Raw genomic sequence first — 20071 nt, forward strand, 5'->3', positions numbered from 1 at the left:
ATCGGGCCTGGGCAGTGCCGACTGCGCATGCCCACACCACAAGCGGACATGTGCAGTCGGCTCTGCCCAGGCCCGATGCCTGGCAGAGTGAATTCAGAGCCAGAAGACGCCACGGGGAAGCTGCACGGAGAAGACTTCTAAAGGTAGGAGAAGAACCAGCGTTGATTGGCCGACTGTATAGCATTCGGCCCATCAACGCTGGTTCTGCATCAAACTTTTACATTCGAACAGCGAGTGGTACTCGATCGAGTATGAGTATTTCGAATACCGAAGTATTCGATCAAATACCTACTCGATTGAGTATTACTCGCTCATCTCTAGAGGTTATGTATCCCTGACTGCTGTGTTATTTGTAGGAATCAAGTATATATCAAGTAATGATATAGGGGGAGGAGGGAGAAGCAGCAAGTATATAGACTAGTGGGCTGAAAGAATAGAGGGGAAGCTTTGATCCTGCAGCTTCACAAGCAGAAAACACCCACTCAATTTTGATCCTGTAGCTCCACAAGTAGAAAGCATCCTCTGAGTTCTGATCTTGTGGCTGCACAAGCAGAGAATGCCCACTCAATTTTGATCCTGTAGCACCACAAGTAGAAAGCATCCTCTGAGCTCTGATCCTGTAGCTGCATAAGCAGAGAATGCCCACTGAGCTCTGAACCCACAGCTGCATAAGCAGAGAATGCCCACTGAGCTCTGAACCTACAGCTGCACAAGCAGAGAATGCCCACTAAGCTCTGAACCTGCTTCTGCACAAGCAGAGAAGGCCCACTGAGTAGGGTTGAGCCGATCTTGAGATTTCAGGATCGATTTTAAAATCTTCCCGATCATTTTCCAGCTGATTCCCAAAAGTGAAATTTGCTCGATTGCCGATCGGGATCCGATCTTTTCTGATGCCGATCGCTCAACCCTACCACTGAGCTCTGAACCTACAGCTGCACAAGTAAACACCACCAATGATCTCCTAACCTGCAGCTCTACAAGCAGCAGGTCAGAAGAAAGGAGATGTGGAAAATAATAGCAAAAATCAGAAAACAACATTCATTTCTCCAAATAGATATATTCTTAAAGTCATTTATTTCTATGATAAAATAGAAGGCGTGTGTGACCATTTAAGGGTGTTAATGAATGGTTTTCTTCCAAAATAACAAAGTGCACCCGATTTTATTTAAATATAAGTAATTCATGTTCAGCTCAGTAGATCTGCGCCCTTTAGAAGTATCAGACAGACAATAGCAAAAGGAAAAAATGTAAAGGAAAAGACTTGGACATAATTAGTTCTTCTGTGATATATTTCCTTTAAATGAGCAGCAAGGAGCAGGGAAGGAGTCTATGATTTAAATATGAGCCATTGCACTCAGCTCCTTATCAAAGAATCCTGACACCGCTTGTTGTACTTGGTAATTTTCAGCATCATCTTGCAGATCCAGGGGGATTTTCCAGCAAGGTAATTAGACCACAAGTGGCAGTCACTTTATAGTCTGCTCCGGAGTTCCAGCATGTGGTTCACACGAAGGGAGCGTCATTTATATTCATAGTCATAAAGGAGTTTATAGAAAGTAATCTCAAAATAGGAGTATTTTATAGAACGGAGTGCCCGGGACAGCAGACAATTTCCAGGGCAAAAATCAGGTCCAAAAATTCTAAAATTAAAGGTCACCTACAAATGAACACTGCGCCCGGGAAAGTCCTGACTCCAGAGGTTGTCTCATTAAAATTGTGACCATTGAAATTTTGTGGATGAAACATCCATTATGGGTAGTGAGGAGTAAGTGGGGGCTCACGATAGACCAATAGGGTTTTGACTACTAGGGTTTGAGGTTGCCTAAAGCTGATGAGAAAATTTGCTTAGATAATAAAAATTATAGAAAATGCCATCTTGGGTCAAGTTTTTGGGAGTCGTCATTTCTAGTTCAGTAACTCAAAATCTTTTTGCAATGAGGGCAATAGGTCTGAAAAAGTTTTCTCCTGGGAACCCTTAAAACTTATGCCTGGTTCACATCTGCATTTGGTAATCCGTTCAGGGAGTCCGCATGGGGATCCCCTGCATGGAATACTGAATGAATTGACAAGTGGTGTGCAATGAAAGCACATGGACTGCATAGACTATAATGGGGTCCTTGTGGTCTCCGCGCGCTGCTGCGCAAAAATAGATTACAAAGAACTTTTCTGTCCACATGTTCCGTGCAGGCAGCACACGGACCCCATTATAGTCTATGAGGGCCATGTACTTTCACTGCACACTGCTTGCCAATGCGTTTGGTATTCCGTTAAGGAGGGCCCCCATGCGGACTCCCCAAACAGAATACCAAGCGCAGATGTGAACCAACCTTTAATGGAAAAAGTGATTATTATTGAAGTCTTCGGGTAACCCCCTAACCATATACCTTGGTTGGTGACTAGGGTTGAGCCGATCTTGACTTTTCAGGATCAATTTTAAAATCCGATTTCTGATCATTTTTCATTCGAACCCGATCTCGATCCCAATTCAAGTCAATGGGATTTTTTTTATTAATCGGAGATCGGATTTTAAAAGCAATCCTATTCACTATACAGCATGGAATCTAACAATTGAACGCTTTGTTAGAATCCAGGCTGTGTAGTGAATCACTAAGTAGCCAGAGGATTTTTTTTTTAATCCTCTGGCTACTTAGTCCCCCCTGGTGTCCACTTACCTGCAGAGATGGCTGGTCTGGTGCCCGGTGTTCTTCTTCACCTCGCTGCCACTCCACGCTGCTCTTCTCGCCTCGCTGCCCCCTGCCTCCCAGGTTAGGAGAGTGTGGGCGGGTTAGGAGAGTGTGGGCGGGTACTGGGAGGGGAGACGTCACTCTCCTAAGCCACAAGCCCCGCCTTCCTAGCTCTTTAAACACTAAACCGGGAGGCGGCGGCAGCGAGGCGAGAAGAGCAGCGTGGAGTGGCAGTGAGGTGTAAAAGAACACCGGAGCAGGCATCTCTGGAGATAAGTAGCTTCTAGAGATGTTAGTTTAGTCTCCCATTAGAATGAATGGAGGCAGCCGGCGTGCTGCCGGCTGCTTCCATTCATTCCTATGGAACTGCAGCGGAGCCTTCACACTGAGTATACACTCCACTCAGAATGAGCGGAGAGTATACTCAATGTAAAGGCTAAACAAAGCATTGTGGGAAATAGTACCAATCTCGATCCCTCCTGAAAAGATTGTGTTCGGAATTCCGATCGCGAAATTTTCTCGATCGCCGATCGGAATCCGATCTTTTCCGAACACGATCGCTCAACCCTATTGGTCACCCAATTTTACATGGTGGGGATATAATATGGTGGTAGGGGACCAATACAGAGTGTCCTAAATGTGTTAATAATCTGTCCTAAGCTTCCTTGCACAAGGCAAAGCCTATAAGGTATGACACTCAGTATCACCTCTGTATGGCACCCTATTCTTTTTAGGATGCAGTCTGGAAAGGGGAAATACCAACATGATATGACATCGAGAGGAACATGTATATGAATCAATGAGCAAAATATATCCGCATGCCTCAGGATAAAGGTGGGGTCTGGCAACCTTATCCCCAAATTGTATTGTATGTGCGGAAACCCATAAAGAAACCTTAGTGAAAACAATATGGCGGAGAAATGTTTGCAACCACTTTTGTAATTTTTTGATAATTCTTTATAACGGGATCCTAAGACCAGTGTCTTTGTATTTTAGTCTCATCTTTATTCTTCCCAGTGCTTTCCTTTCATGGTTTAGCTGGGGCTTAAGATGAAAAACTGAAATAAAAGAGGTCATGGATGTGACATAACTCGCTTCTAGTATAATCCCCGGGGTCCATGTTGGGTTCCTTCTCGCCTGGGAATGAAGCCGCAGAATAAGAGCGAGGACTGTGCCAATCTCAGACTATGGCTGGATTTTCCTGTGTGATTTCTGAGGCTATCTACCCTTGGAGAAAAGGTTAAAGCAGATTGATTTGTGGAGTGGCCCCGGAGGCGTGCGGATGTTGTGTTACAATGAGTCTTTGATAGACACTAACTTTGGTTTGTCTGGAAATCATTTCATTGCTGGTTAATCAGCTCTGGGCTTACTACAGAGAAAAGACGGGACGCCTGCTGCGTTACGGCCATTGTTAGCGACAATACTGAATCTCAAGGTGTTAGCGTGCAGACAAACAAGTGAAGAGCGGATTTCCCGTAACGCATAGAAGAGTTTGCATTGTGTCTTTCGGCTTGTGGGGTTGCACATAAAGAATAGGGTTACCTTTTAAGTCCAAAACCCTCATCATTGCTAGAATGGGAGGAGCGAGTGCTCAGGGGTGCAGTCAAGCCCCCGCACACCTACTGTCCTTCCCTGCCCATGATCAGGGTCTCCCTGTGGCCATTCTCCCAACCTTGTCTCTTTTGGCTCCCTCCTCTTTGCTCCCCATTCACAATTCTGTTATAGGGCCCCATTACTAGATAGGAATATCCACCTTGGTATCCCCAAACCTTTCCCTTGCCACTGTTAGCCGAATAGGCATCCAATGCCACCCTTGAAGGGTCATCCTATAGCATTCTTGAAACAGGAACCTCCATGGCCCCTTCTGTATTTTCGTAGTTGTCGGTCCCACTGGTACATTCACAGCAGATTACGGAACATGTATCACATCCATCCCCAGCTAGCGTTATACCTTGCTTCATGACCCCAAATATGAACATAGAGTACATACTGTAGAAGGAGCACTGTCTCATAGCAGCACAGAGTATTTCAGGGCATAAATTGATAACTTGTAGGATAAGTATCCTTCCCTCTTATGTGAGGTTAGTGCAGAAGGGACTGCATTGGAAAGGGGATAGACAAGGGGGAGAGTTGACTAGTGGTAGGGGCAGAGTTCCCCTGCTTATTTTGGGGGAGGCAGTGGCATGACATGGTTTAAAATCCCCCGCACATCTTAGGTGGCTGGAATACTAAGGAATTTTGGTGACATTAGTGACAGCGGACATAGCTAACTTCTCTTCGTATAAGTGTAACCTAAGACCTCGTTCACACCTGCGTTGGTATTCCTTCTGGGGTAGTCCGCATGAGGACCCCCCCCCCTCCAAACGGAATACCAAACGCAACTGCAAGCGGTGTGCCAGTGAAAGTACAAGGACCCCATACACTATAATGGGGTCTATGTGCTTGCCGCTAGATCTCCGCAGGGTTCATCCGGACAGGAAAGTAGTTCACAATCTACTTTCCTGTCTGCATGATTTGCGCAGGCAGTGCGCAGCAAGCACACGGACTCCATTATAGTCCATGGGGTCCCAGTGCTGTTACTGCGCAGCATTTGCAATTGCATTTGGTATTCCGTTCGGGGGGTCCCCATGCGCACTCCCCCATAAGGCATAAGACAGAAATGTGTCTGAGTAGTAGTAAGGATTTATAGCAGACAAGTTACAGTGTTATTGTCTCTCCAAGATGCACAAAGGGTTAAACTGCTCCATCTCCTTCCAGCATTGACGGCTACTTATACAGAATATGGAGAGACAAGAAAGGCGATGACGCTGGACCAGTCCCTCCATGATCCTGATGTCTGCAGTCACATGTGGGTCTGGACTGGTAAATGTCACCCTACATACAACTTACAGCCGCACTCCGCACATTCACTTAGTTAATTGTCAGTTAAATGACTCCACAACAACAACGTGACCCGGAGCCATCGAGCGCAGACATTACATGTTCAGTCACTAGTGCGTGAAAAAATTAATACACGATGATGTTTCTACTACATAGAGACATTACACAATGATGCCACCGCCATGTAGAAAGTCAAAGTACGAGTCTAGGAACATTGAAACCTGCTATTCTGCTGCAGAACTACAACTCCTAGTATCACCTGACTGTTGCACGCTGATAGCTGTAGATTTTCAAGTGCTAGGATTGCAAGATCCGAGTATCAGATCTATCTATTGATAACTATTAAAGGGGACCTTTCACGATTTCCATCAACTCCAGCTTTTTGCATCCTTCAGTTGGCACAGTTGGATTTTTTTCTAGCCCCCACCATTCCTGAGTAAACAGAGCCTAATTAACATTGCTATAGCCCAAGACCACCTCCTTAACGGATCTGACAGTACAGAGGCCAATTAACATATTGAGCATTGATTTCTCAGGAACGGTTGGGGGCTAGAGAAAAAAAGTTCCAACTGCACCAAAGTCAGTGAATGAAAACCTATTGAAGGATGCAAAAAATTTGAGATTGGAGAAGTCGTGAAAGGTCGTCTTTAACTACACATATCTGACATTCAGGAAACTTTGGAGAACGTCTGCAATAAGTGTAATAGTAATCTACTTTGTCACCCAGCAACCAGACTCATACTCTCTGCAATCCCAGGGGTCCCATTGTGGGTCAGGTAAAAGAGGAGTGAAATCTAATAATATCACTAAGATACCTGTAGGAGATCTGTCACCCAACTTTCCCAATGTCCTAATTTTTAAAGGGGTTATCCATTCCAAAAATGATCTGCAAATACTTCCACAGCAGTGCTAAATCCTCACCGTTTCCTTGCGCTGCCTTTGCTTGGATTTATTTTACTTGCTGCTCCTTGTATCATTGAATCTGTGGACAAACTACATTTCCCATGATGCATCTGCCTGCTTTCACTTCCAGTGTTTGATGCTCACAGGCAAAAAAAGGGGTTGCGCTTGACCAAAATATCACAGCATAATGTGACCTGAGATGTGGGAGTGATTACCTGTGATTTCCCCATGGAGAAGGAAGGCTGTACAAAGAGAGTGAGAGCAGGCAGATGAATCATGGGAAATGTAGTTTGTTCAAAGGTTAATGCACAGAGTGAATTACACCTATGTGCCATATAGGAGCTTGTGACTCCTCCTGCAATGCAGTAACTGTAATGAAGGGCATCTTAGTTGTTACCCAACTTTTTGAGTGTCAGAAAGAACAAAGAACTGACCAATGCAACATTGTAACAAGTTAATAGAAGTGTTTCCCCGCCCCCCAATATGGAGAAGTCTACTTTCCTCATAAATATACCTAGTTCTCTCCCAAAATGATCTGTAAATACATTAAGCCGATTGCTTTAAGGATTAATGAATTCCGAGCACCTAACAGAAAGGGGAAAGCATATTTGGTGCACTTACAATGTATTTTGATCTCTGTTTCCACGTGGGTTACGCGAGTTCACAGTCAATTAGTTATATCCACTCTATAAACAAAGCCGAAAACAACTTTTTGTTCCCAGATCGCACCAGGTAGCCCGAGTATATTAGGCAGTATATTAGGTGATAAGAAATCAGAAGCGTTCCTTTCTCTTTTGGTTGTGCGGCTGTTTTTGTGCGTCGCTAACTACATGAATTGTCAGAGCCGATCTTCTATCAACAGGCCTGAGCAGACCGGATACAACACATCAATGCTGAGATATGTCAGAGCAGGAGGAGGAAATATCTGAGCGCTCAGAGTTATAATAGATCTTAGGGGAAAACAACAAAAGTCAGGAGGTGGCGGCGGCCGGGGTCAGCACATAGCGTCTCACAGAATCAGGAGGTTCATTGAGCCTCACGTCTGCACCTTTGGCTTAGATGGCTTTGTGGAGGTAGGACAGAGATAATCCTTCAATCATATCAGATAAGAGAAGCTGAGACGGGAGTCAAGCGGATAAGAAAGTTGAGTAAGTAAAGTTCTGCGAACACTTCAAATGTACCTGTCATTACAGGTGACTTTTCAGGATAAGTTTCCATGTGTATACCTGAGGAGTAACATTATTTCTGGTCATTAGATGCCTCGTATTCTGCAGTTTTAGTGGCTTTATCCGTTGTAGGCCCTATCTCTGGTTTGCAGTTCTCCCTGAGCTGGTGGTTGCATACTAGCTGCCATAACCTGCACACAGTAAGTAGAGGAGAATCTCCTCCATAATCTTCTTTCACTCAAACAGTGCAGTATCCTGAAGGATATACAAAGAGATGTAGTAACCCTGCATTTATGGGAATAAAGTACTTGGGCTATGATAGAAGCTTGCTATATAGACGCAGCATTGACCTAAACCTCAATCTATGCTTCTATCTGTCAGCTCCTCCTCTTTCCCAAAACTTCTGTACAACGAGTTATCTGATACTTGTGACTTGCAGTCTGTTTTAAGGCAGGTATAGCAGAGATTTCAGAGTGAAAGTCAGTTTGGCAAACAGTGAGAGTGAAAGAAAAGAAAAACGTTTTACTGAAAAACTAAGAATCGCCATAATAGTACTGACCTGCAGAATGAATTAAGAAAAATTTATAGTACTAATTTTTTATTTTTAAAGTTGTGTTGACTGGTTAAAAAAAAAAATACAACTAATCCTGTTAAAAATAAACCCACATATGTCAACACAAAAATAGCAAAGGCACAGCTCTTGGAATAAGATGATGAGAAATGCATATTTATAGTAATAATAGATCATGTCCTTAGGGTTTTCTAAGGACAGTGATATAAAACAGATGCCACAGAGGGGCGCTGAGGAGCTATAGTCATAATCTATACTCAATACACCAAATGCAGTAAGCTCCATAGCTCCCTCTAGTGGTGACTGCAGGCTAAACAGTCTGGACACATTGTACCACCATGGGGACTGGAGACAGGTGTGTACTGCTGATGTGTTGCATGTATGCTGGAGCTGTGCGTGTGTGCCCTATTAGTGTTATAGGATTGTTGCCTTCCTGGTGGCGCCCCCAGGACTTATACCGGTGATTACCTTTATGTGCATAGTCCCTTACACAGTCCACTAACCTCATCCTCCCGACTACATTCATGCGCGTTGGCTCTACTCTATGCCTAAATCCTATTTCTGGACTCTCCTCCTATCTCAGACATTTTATGTCCCCGACGTGCTGAACTTTTTACGCTACTTTTACGAAGTGTCCAAATGCAGAGGTTGCAGTTTATGTCGTCTGCATCTATTGATGAAATTTCAGTACAAACTAATCAATGGAGTGACTTAAAGATCAAGGGACGTCACCGGCGGTCATTCATCAGTGTCAGGCCGGGCGGGAGGGGGCAGAGCAGTATAGAATGTATAGGAAGGTGGATGGAAGCTCCGTGTGTAACGAAAGGCTCAACAACTTCTAACAGACTGTGTTACAATTCTTCACCATTTCCAAGATCTCTACTTGTGGTCAGGGAATAGAGAGCACCATTATAGGAATGTTCACACATGCTGTACACATGGGCAAAACTCAGGAGTAGGGTTGAGCCGATCTTGAGATTTCAGGATCGTTTTTAAAATCCGATTTTCGATCATTTTCTAGCCAATCCCAATTGTGAAATTTTCTCGATCGCCAATCGGAATCCAGTCTATCCCGATCGCTCAACCCTAGTCAATGCTTCTCTATGGGAAAAGTCACTTTTAGGGTTGAGCTGATCTTCAGATTTCAGGATCGTTTTTAAAATCTGATTTTCGATCATTTTGCAGCCGATCCCGATCGTGAAATTTGCTTGATCGCTGATCGGAATCAGATCTTTCCAGATCTCGATCGCTCAACCCTACTCAGGAGATCCATTTTGCACTAGATTGGGAGAAAGCCAACCCCTGGTTTGGTTCGGTCTGAACTTGTTCTGATAGACACGGGCGTTCTGTGTCTTCCTCCTCATGGTGTCCGGTACTGTCCTGTGACAAGGACGCCCAAAAGAGGTAACATAAGGAGACTACACCCCAAAATTAATTCACCCCACACTTCAGACCTGGTATACCATCCTGTATAAAAACCCAAGACCAATTCCATTTTGGATACGGACCTCAGGCCATACCTATTTATACATAAGTCATTCTAGAGCCTTTGATGATATAGACCCCATACCAGACCCCTGTTATATAAAACTTCAGATCAGAATCTCCCTGTATACAGACCCCAAGTCCATACCCAAACCCGTATAAAGACCCAAGACCAGATCCAGATATATATATATAGCCCAGGTCATATCCTTGCTTTATACAGAACTCATTCCATATCCATGAAGATATAAACCCCTGAAGATACAGCCTAGATATGGATCAGACCCCTTAATGAAGATATAGGCCCCTTTTACACAGAGTAGTCCTTCTATACTCCCCCACACCTCAAACAATGCCATGATACCACTTGGTGGTCTTTAACCCAACCCAGGAGAAACCACAGTAAGACATGAGTACATGGTGGGCCTAGAAGATTCATCGGCTCGTTCAGAAGTCAGCAAGGATATAAGGAGAAGCCTCGGCTGGAGACAACTTCCATTTCTACCTTCATGTCTTATAATCCGGCGCCTGCCCTGGCTACACCGCCATATATACATACAGAGAGAGATACAGGCAGAGCAGATCCATTCTGCAGATTACCTTGAAACACAAATGACAAGTAGGTCAGACCCTCGTGAGATGGGAAGGCTTGTGCTTAAAGTGCATAAAGAATGAGGTATATGCACAGTGAGGCGTCTGCCATTGTCGTCCTCCGCAGAGAATCCCGCGTCCCCTTTCATGCATGTGTAACTTTCTATAAAGCTGACCTGGCTTTTCTGTGCTGTAGAGTCTCTATATCTTGGGGCGTTCGCTCATATCAAGGCCGGAGCGCTTCATGGTGTCGAACACCAAAAGAAAAATCTTATAATATATACTGTACCTTCCAAAACAAAGCTCCAAGGGAAGACAGTGTGCTGGAGTCTATGGAAGGAAGAGGATTTATTATCTGGGGATCCTACTCCCATTATTCACCGCGCCGACACATTGTAACGACAGCATGAAGGATACAAAGTAGTCTTATAGCCATGTACTGTATATAGAGTAGGCATTGTACATATATACATGTAGGAGGAGTGGTGGACACTGCTGCAACCAAATTATATATATATATATATATATATATATATATATATATATCCAGGAGCCTACAATATACTGTATATAACCAGAAGGCTACAGCGTGCCGTATATAACCAGAAGGCTACAGCGTGGCATATATAACCAGAAGGCTACAGCGTGGCGTATATAACCAGAAGGCTACCAGCCATTTCTGCCCTTTTGTTGTAGTAAATCATTGCCCCTCAGCTCTTTCATGAATAGAGGGGGGACTTCAAGATATTGGGAGCCCCATAGTAAGTGGAATACCCCGATAGTCATACCCTTGTTCCTTACAGAATGCTACTTCTGCACATGAGGAGAACTGAAATTTGGGCGTTAATAATAATTATTGCATTAAACCTTTATACCACTAGGCGACGCTCTACAGTCTTATACTACATGTGATTGAATGAATACTTTGTGCTATCAGAAATATGATTTCCTTTCACAGCACTCCAAGTGGTCAGAGCCGGTACTGCAAGTAAAACTTTTTTTTTTTTTTTTTTTTAAAGTAAAATCCTAAAAGTAAGAATGAATAACTAAATGGCTGCTACATCTGTATTCTAAACCAGTACTTAATAGGCCCCATTATTTACTGATATCTGTGACAACGTTAGCAATTTTTCTCAATCTGACCACAGGTGTAAATTTTTTGTCACAATCTTTGGGAACTCCTGACATTTAGATGCTGGGGTGCAGAGACTGTTCCCGATATTTACTGCTAGGGGAAACAGGTTTTGTGCCAGCTGACCTGTCATATTGAGATCTCCAGAGAGATAACCATCAATAGGTGCGCACAAAGATGTAGCAGAGTTAGGTCAGTGCAGAGGCGTAGATGTAACGCGCCATCTTTTGTTTTATTGGTTGCCCCCTGAAACCTCATCAAATTAAAAAAAAAAAAAAAAAAAAAAAAAGTGCAACATGAATATTGCCATGTACAGATATTGATGTAGCAGAGCCAGGTCAGTGCAGCAGAGCAGACGTGATGTGACCTCTATGGACCGGACAAGACACCTATTACATTGATTTAGCAGCACAAAAGATCGCTCTGCTATAAGTTCTGTTGTTAAAACTTACAAGTCATCGCTTATATATTAATACAAGGTGATGATGGGGAGAAAAGCAAAAGGGGCAAGCCGCTGTACCCCGGGAAACCTTGGAAAAATGTGACTCCCACCCCTGTATATACTGTAAATCAGTCATCTCCATACTGTGAGCCTTGAGCTGCTGCAAAATTACAACTCCCAGCATGTCCTGGGGCCACATGTTCCACTTATATAGGGGATACTGGCTCTCGTCATTGCATAGATCACTATTTAGGCACGGCCCCCCCATAAGCCTTTGCACCCGTTGCCTTGCACCTATATCCCTGTCTGATGCAGAGCCTGGCGCGGAGGCAGCCGGCAGATGCTAGGTGGCAGTGTGGCTTTAATCCTTTGTATTCTGCACCTGTTTCTGCCGAGTTCTCAGAGTATCAGCTTCTCGGTTACAGGATCCATAGTCTCATGTATTATTTACGGCATCGCTGCCTCTTTTTTTTTTTATTTTTTTTTTTAACCTCATCTTTCCCAAGTTGGGCATCACAAAGCATCAGCCCATTGCTTAATATCCTCGTTCCAAGTGTCAAGTGGTTAATGAGGAAGAGCGGCATAGAAAGAGCCTGTCCTTAACTAGGATTCAATAATGGCCCCTGGGATCAGGTATCAGAGAAGATTGTGTCTATTGGGCCCTGATGGAACATCCAGTCTAAGTTTCATCAGCCGTAACGCTTGTGACTGGTCACGACTAAGTAAACACTCAACACGTTAGGAGATTTCCCAATCGCCCTTTAAGAGACACGTCAGCTATGTAGATACAGTCTGGGCACGGTGATACGGCCTGGTCATGGGGATACGGTCAGTGCAATTGACCCAGGATGTGTATGGCCGTATCAGCAGGGCGGAGACGGAGAGTTTATTAATAATTCCCCATTTTGTGCATATAAAGATCATTTTCCTCTTATTAAAATAGGTTTCGGAAGCTGCTTTTTCACAAAACAGCGCCACACCTGTCCAAAGGCTGGGAAAGGTATTGCACCTCTGCTCAATTTCCTTCAATGGCAACAGAGCTGTAATACCAGACACAACCACATACAGTGGCGGCACTGTTTTAAGAAGAAACCCACCGTTTTTTTCTAACTGTAGACAATCCCTTTAAGAAGGCCAGAAACAGGAGTTAGATCTGGTGGGCTCAATGCTGGCTGAAGTGGCCACAATATATACGTTATAGACCTATACATGCAGTTATTTATAGAGAGTCAGCGAGAAGCTTCTGTACCATAGTGGTAATATAAGTCTTAGGCAGCGTGCAGACGGTGCAGTTGTAGAAGCTGGGCGCAGTTTTCATGCGGCTTATTTGTGCGGTTTCTTAAATTTACGGGTAAAATAAGATAAATAAATGTAAAATTTAAAACCAGAACTCAAAACTGCACCATAGAATAAAAGTTCTGCAACTTTCTAATGATTTCTTAACTTTTCCAAGATCTCTGCTTGCAGTCAGTGAAAAGGAACACCAAGGGTTTAGATCAAGAGACTGAAAATCTGGAAAAAACTGGAAACTTCTCACAACTGAGGGTTTGTTACAGTTGTATCCAGTATAGACAACTCTCAACCATCTCAGTCCCGGTCTGATACAATGTATCAATGCAGGGAATTGTAAGGCCCGGTTCACATCTCCGTTCGGGGAGTCCATTTGGCAAAACGCAGATGTGAACCGTGGCTGACATAGCTATAGGGGGTACATGGGCCAGCCCTGATGCTCGGTAGGGCTAAAGACTCTAGTATGACAGGAGGGGGCGCTGTTGGAGAACTTGCAGTAAGATAAAATGTAGCACCTTGAAGTCCAGTTTGTTTAGATTAGATACAAATGTTGCAAAGTTATCAGCAATAAGTAACTTTCTGTGATCTGCCTCAGAATTCTGGGTCGTATTATAGACTATTGCAGGGATCCAGCGTAGAATCGTCAACAAATCTGACATATCCGAAGAGCTGTGCGGGCTTTCAGTCTCTGAACATATAAGTTTTCGTTTCATGACAGCAATCTGAGATCTTGAAACCCAACTCAGGCTAAGAAAATCACGGAACGTTTGATTAGAAAACAACTAGACTACTGTCATGTATGTATGTATGTATGTATGTATGTGTGTGTGTGTGTGTGTGTGTGTGTGGTGTGTGTGTGGTGTGTGTGTGTGTGTGTGTGTGTGGTGTGTGTGTGTGTGTGTGTAGTGCAAGTGTATTTGTAGGTCTGGTTAGAATAGCAGAGCAGAATTTGCAGTGGGTTTTCCTACAGTCGTGTGTCTGCGGTGCAGGTTGTATGAATGTCTATAAGTACCGAGTGACAAACCCCGCTCTGCTACCTCTCTACGTTCCCAGCGGAGCTTCCACATCCCCAGCACCATGGCCGGCCGTGTATTATCATTTATAAACGCCATGTTAAATATTTATAGCACAGAATTATTAGGCGGCTGACATATAGTGACCACGGGGAGGAGGAGGGGGCGACCGTACAGAACTTTACATGATTGCATTCTCTGCTGCTCCCGAATTGTTCTGCCCCTGGCTACGACCTGCGCCGCTCTTTTTGGTAAATACGACATTTCAGCCTTTTCACGTCTTGGAAATGGATGTTTTTCCCTCTCCAGGACATGTCAGCTCTTTTCAATCACTCCAAGTATGTGGCCACATGAGGTTTATGCATTTTTTAGACGGCATCGTAGCAGCACTACATTTATTTTACATTTTTGCATCTTCTACGGGAGGAAAAAAAATTATTTATATAGCCTATATTAAAAAAAAAAAATACGGATACTTTTTGAGCTGAACAAACAACTGTAAATGGACAATTTCTTTTTCAGTCTATATATTTGTAAACTATATTCGATATTAAAGTTTTATATTAAAGGAGCTTTCTCATCTAAAAATTTTGATCATCAGTAACAGATCGATGGGGGTCCAACACCAACAATGAAGCAGGAAGCAGACAGCGCCGTTCTAGGTGTTGTGGCTGAACCAAGTCACTGCAGGTTAAATCTCATTTAAATGAATGGAAGTTGATCTGCAGTACCTGATCTGGCCACTTCAAAGAGAACGGAGCTGTCCACCCTCCGCTCCACCGTCTATATATCATCTGCTGAGAACAGCTGATTGGTGGGGGCTTCAGATGTTGGATCCCCAAACATCTAATGTTGCTCATTGTTGAATGAAGGCTAGGGCAACTAACACGAGTAAAAGAGTCGCAAGGCGCCCTGGTGATTTTTGGTTGCCTGACTAAAGACATCGCCAAGTCAGCACGTAGCCCTATATCATTGGCAGAACAGAAAGTACAGGTTGGGTGTGAGAGATGAGGAAGGAAATGCAAAGAAGCGTAGCATGGTGGTGGGAATTATGGATCAGAGTCAGAAGAATATATTATATTGTGTATAGGCAAGCAGTGCAATGACTGATAGGGTAGAGCCTCCTGGTGTAGGGACTTGGGAGAAAGATAAGCCTGGAGATTGGACCCCAGGGCCGGATCCAGGTTTTTATGGGTCCTTGGGCGACAGAGCTCCAGTGGGCCCCCTTGTGGAGGAGGCGGGAGTCGGGACACTGTGCGCCTCCTGTAGAACCACTGATGCCCAATCACGAGCCTCACTAGTCCCGCGGGGCTACTGAAGTCACCTAAAAGGTCAGAAGATATTGGGGGAGAAGACCAAATGAGGTGGAAGAGTCGAAATGCGCAAAAATTATCCAGAATCCCACCCACTCTGCAGGTACTGTATAGCGCAGTGTTTTTGCAACGTTGGTCTTCAGCGTAAAGGAGTGATTGCATTAAAAATTTTATTTTATTTTTATTATGGCCCATTCATTTGAATGACAGAGGAACAAAAACTTTCCATGTGGCTAGAACCTATTCTGTGAATATTTTCAGCCTCCCCGGATCAAGGTGATCATTCTGTACGAGAACAAATCATGTCCATGAAAATACACCAAGGTCTCTCCAGGACATATTTCCCGTACGTGGTTACAAGGTCACCATACAGGTTCATGGAGACGCACAGAACTCACCAGCTCGTATAGATTTTTAGATGTTTTTTATTTTCTTTGTTGTAACAACGAAAGCCGAATGTGCGAGGTGTAAACAATGGCAGAGTGTCGCGTTGTAGGTGCTGGTACAAAAGCTTCCGCACCTTCTGTACTGTATCATAGTAAGTAGATGAGATGGAGTGAAACAATATTTAAGCAATATTCAGCCGCTTGTTAAGAGGTTTTTTTTTTTTTTCTGGATAATGTTTAATTAATCTCCACGTACCCCGAGGAGTCCAATCTATTTTTAATGCAACTTACACTGGAAAATGTAATGATAATTTTAGGCTTGTTCTGTATTAGGAAATATTACAGACATTTACCTTCCATTCTGGCTGGGTATTGGCAGAATTTTTTATGACGTTCTTCATGTTGGAGACAATAGGATAAGCGGCACTGCAACAAGTTATAAGAGTCAAGTTAAAAGGGTTTTCCCATCCCAGCACCAGTCCCTGTCCTAGTCCCATTTCCTGTATTTTCTCTCCCTCCCTCTTGCTGAATGGGACACCGAGTTATCACAATACTTATACAGATTGGATAATATGCAGATGCTTGTAGAGAATGGACTCCATGTTATCTGTGTGTTTACATAACGAGATAACAGATTTGGCTTTATCAGAAAACTGCAATTAGCTGAACCAATTGTCCTGCGGGTAGAGTTCCATCACTTGTCCTATCTCACAGGTCTGGCGCTATGGAAACGCTGTGTAAACAATGGGAGGAATACGTTCACATAGCAGGCAAACAAAGCAGCATTTCTAAAGCAACATATTTACGAAAAATCTTCTATTTACATAAGTTACCAGTATAGATAGGATCCTTGAGATGGGGCAACCCCTTTAAACTATCTCTGTATGTAGACCATTGGTGCACCTATAGCTCTAGTAGCTGGGAAGTCCATATTTGCTGTGACACCTCCACTGTAGGGTTCAAGTGGCTTCTGCTTATAGCCAAGTGGATTTTATATCCATATTGCAGTCCCTTTAAAAATGCAGTAAAAAAAATAAATACAAAAATAAAATTCCCAACTGGAGATCCACACAAAAAAAGTAAAGTAAAGGCACCCCCAATTTGTCCCTCAATTCCTGTTTATTACCTATATAATCTTTTAAAAAATTGGAGATCGTTACAAAATGGGTATAGGTAATGGGGTAGGGGATGTAAATTTAATAATGTAGTTCCATTAAGAAGAATGACGTTTAGCTGCAATACCACACATAACCTTTACACAAGTGTGGCGCTCTTTTGGTGGCAGCCATGTTTTTCTAACCCTGGAAACATCAAATTAATTTCCAAGGTAGGACTATCAAAGGCTTATCTTATCTTATGATGGGAGCACCAGAAATCTCCATTTCCATGTTGACAGTTTTTTCCAAAAAGCCTACATAGTATGGTCTTAATAACATTTGTGGCGATCACCCTGTCACATTTCATAGGTAGATGGATGTAGGAGGAAAGAGGGGCTTGAGACCGTGGAAGAGGAGCAGAATAATAGATAATATGATAGATTATAGGATTATGCACTTTTAGGGGATGGACAATCCCCTTCCTTAAAATGAGGCACCTGAAGAAGGAGACGGGAGTGCCATCTCTCTTTTTCGTCATCTCTCCTTCAGAGTTAGAAAATCAATTCCTCTTAATGCTACAAGTCGCCTAAAAGAACCTATAGTGGAAAAACTTCCCGATCCTGCGGCATAATCTAGGTTACCATATCACAAGCCGGCAGAAGATCGAGATCAATGAGTTTCTCAAGTTCCCCGGCTTCCTGTGTAGCCTTGCCATCTTCTGTGTTCACACTTTAAGGGGTAATTGAAGTGTCTTCTGACAAAGTTACACAGATTCCTTCCAGAAGGCGACAACTTTACCTTTGCATTTGTTTAGTATGCGGTTATTGCCAAGGGAACTGTGTTAGCACATTCTTCCATTGCTTTTATCACCCCTGTTCCTCTGATCAAGAGACTCATTTAATGCTGATTGTAGAACTCTTGAACCCGTCCCGGCAGCCGCTGTGTTTTGCCTTCCAGATAACTATTTACATATTCATCTCAAATACTTTAACGGTTTCTTTGAAGACCTGTTGACAAAGGAAAAAAAAAAATAATCCACGTTCCTCCAGTTTCTTCCTAACTTGTTGTGTCACTTTGTTTTTATGTTGCAGAAAATCGGGTACCCGCCTTGGAAAGGTCGCGCTCCAGGCACCAAGGAAGGATGGTAGCGACATGAGTCTCCGGACGCACCAAAGAAAAATTTGGCACTGCTCCCTTAACCAATAGAACAAGAACATCGCTGAGCTTGCAAAGAACTTCAGCTCAGATGGGGAAGAAGGGAAAAAAATAAATAAATGAAAAAATTCCCAATATCGAAGGAACGTTCCTTGATATTAAGCTGCATTTTGGCCTTTTTGAAGAAGAAATTCTAAAAAACAAAAAAAAAAAATTGTTGACAGTGTTAGAAACCTAAAGTTAAATAATTGTTACTTTTTGTCATTCTATTGTGACGGGAAGGAACTAAAAAGATGTTATATATGGTTTTATGTAGAAGATTTTATTCTATAGGAGATAAATATAGTGAAGACTTGTATCTATTACGAGGCACGGTTACTTAACTATAGCAAGAACTAGGAGCGATCCCTGGCTCGCGAGGAAAACTGTAGTGCACGACAGGAGACCTTGTGCCTCATTCACATTATAGTGCAGTAAGTGCCACTAATGATGGAAACTTTGGAAGTTTTTGGTAATTCCCATCATTCGCTCTTCAGCTTCTCACCTTTGCAAATCACGACACTGGAAAAATAGATCTGGACTGGGGTTAGGGGTATTTTTTAGGCCAATGGGCAAAGTTGAAGGGGTTGAACAGCTTATTACACCACTCTCAGTCTGTTCTCAAAACTGCTCAATAGAGATGAGCGAGTAGCATTCGAGCGAGTAGGTTTTCGATCGAATACTATGGTATTTGAAATACTCGGTCGAATACCACGCAGTAAATGTAAAAGGCGTTTACCATATGGTATTCGACCTAGTACGAGTATTTCTAATACCATAGTATTCGATCGGAAACCTACTCGATCGATCCTCTCTACTGCTCAGCCAATCACTGGCCACAACAGTGACCCAACTCAGCCTCAACCACTGATTTCTTTTATATCACGAGGGGCCATGAAGTAGAGACCAGCAGAGGACCCATAAGGAAATTGAACGGAAGAATCCATGGATTGATAGGTTGACCAAGAATAGTTATACACTAGGCCTTAAACTGGCCATACATTAGGGACTTCAGACAAGTGTTTTCTGCAAGACGTTCATGGTTGGCCTGTGAATGTCAATGCCATAATCTAAAAGTTTGGCCAAAAGGACCAATTGATTTGTGGTATGATTTAGGCTTCTATTGGGGAGATCAGGTCCGGCACCCGAAATGAACGGCTTTTCAAGTGCAGCTATGGCCACGACTGAAATAATATACAAAGGTAGAAGAACTTTTTTGACAAATATCTGTTATCCATCAGCACCAGTAGTCTAAAATCTATAGTGTATGGCCAGCTTTATACATGCAAAAAAATCTGCAACAAAAATGTAGCTTCCCTTCAACATCTAGCCTCAGGCTTCACGGTGTTGTGGGGATATCTGAAATCCTGTCGGAAACATTTTGGAAAAAAATACAATACACAAGGCAGGTTCACAAAAAAAAAGGCCACTGACCCCAAAAGGCTTTGTATGTATTGCTTTCTATATTTCGCTATAAAAAAAAGCAAAAAAATAAAAATAAAAATTAAGCAAAACATTTAAAAACACCAAAGAAAACAGCAGAAAAAATGTAACAATTTGCCAAGATGGTTTTCACACTCATGATGATTCCATTGGCGCTTTTAATGGATTTTGTAAGTCCAAACACATTGTAGCCAGATGTCTAATAAAAAAAATAAAATAAAATAAAAATCTAAAAAAAAAAAAAAACACGCACACAATAGTGACAATGCATTTTGGTTTGCGGCATATTTGGGGTCAGTGACTTTTTTCTGTTGCCTGTACAAAATAAAAGAAACACCCTTATAAAAACAAAAATGAAAAATCCATGGTGGTTTTATTTGTAAGTATTTTAAAAATACTGGAAAATTAGTGTGTGTGTACAGGTCAGAGTATCACACTAGATATCGCCTATGGGGTAGCCTCGTAGGCTGGACGGTAATTT

General features: G+C 42.9%; 1 protein-coding gene across 2 annotated transcripts in view; it reads left to right on the forward strand.

Moving 5' to 3' along the window:
• DIAPH2 (diaphanous related formin 2) overlaps positions 1-18278 on the forward strand; it is an 824584-nt gene extending 806306 nt beyond the window's left edge. For both annotated transcript variants that reach the window (XM_075260108.1, XM_075260109.1), the window contains one exon: positions 18045-18278. In XM_075260108.1, coding sequence (XP_075116209.1) covers positions 18045-18109 — 65 coding nt within the window. In that variant the 3' untranslated portion in view covers positions 18110-18278. The remainder of the gene's footprint in view (positions 1-18044) is intronic.
• Positions 18279-20071: the final 1793 nt, after the last annotated feature.

The sequence above is a fragment of the Leptodactylus fuscus genome, chromosome 11, assembly GCF_031893055.1.
Source record: "Leptodactylus fuscus isolate aLepFus1 chromosome 11, aLepFus1.hap2, whole genome shotgun sequence".
Classification (NCBI taxonomy): Eukaryota; Metazoa; Chordata; class Amphibia; order Anura; family Leptodactylidae; genus Leptodactylus; species Leptodactylus fuscus.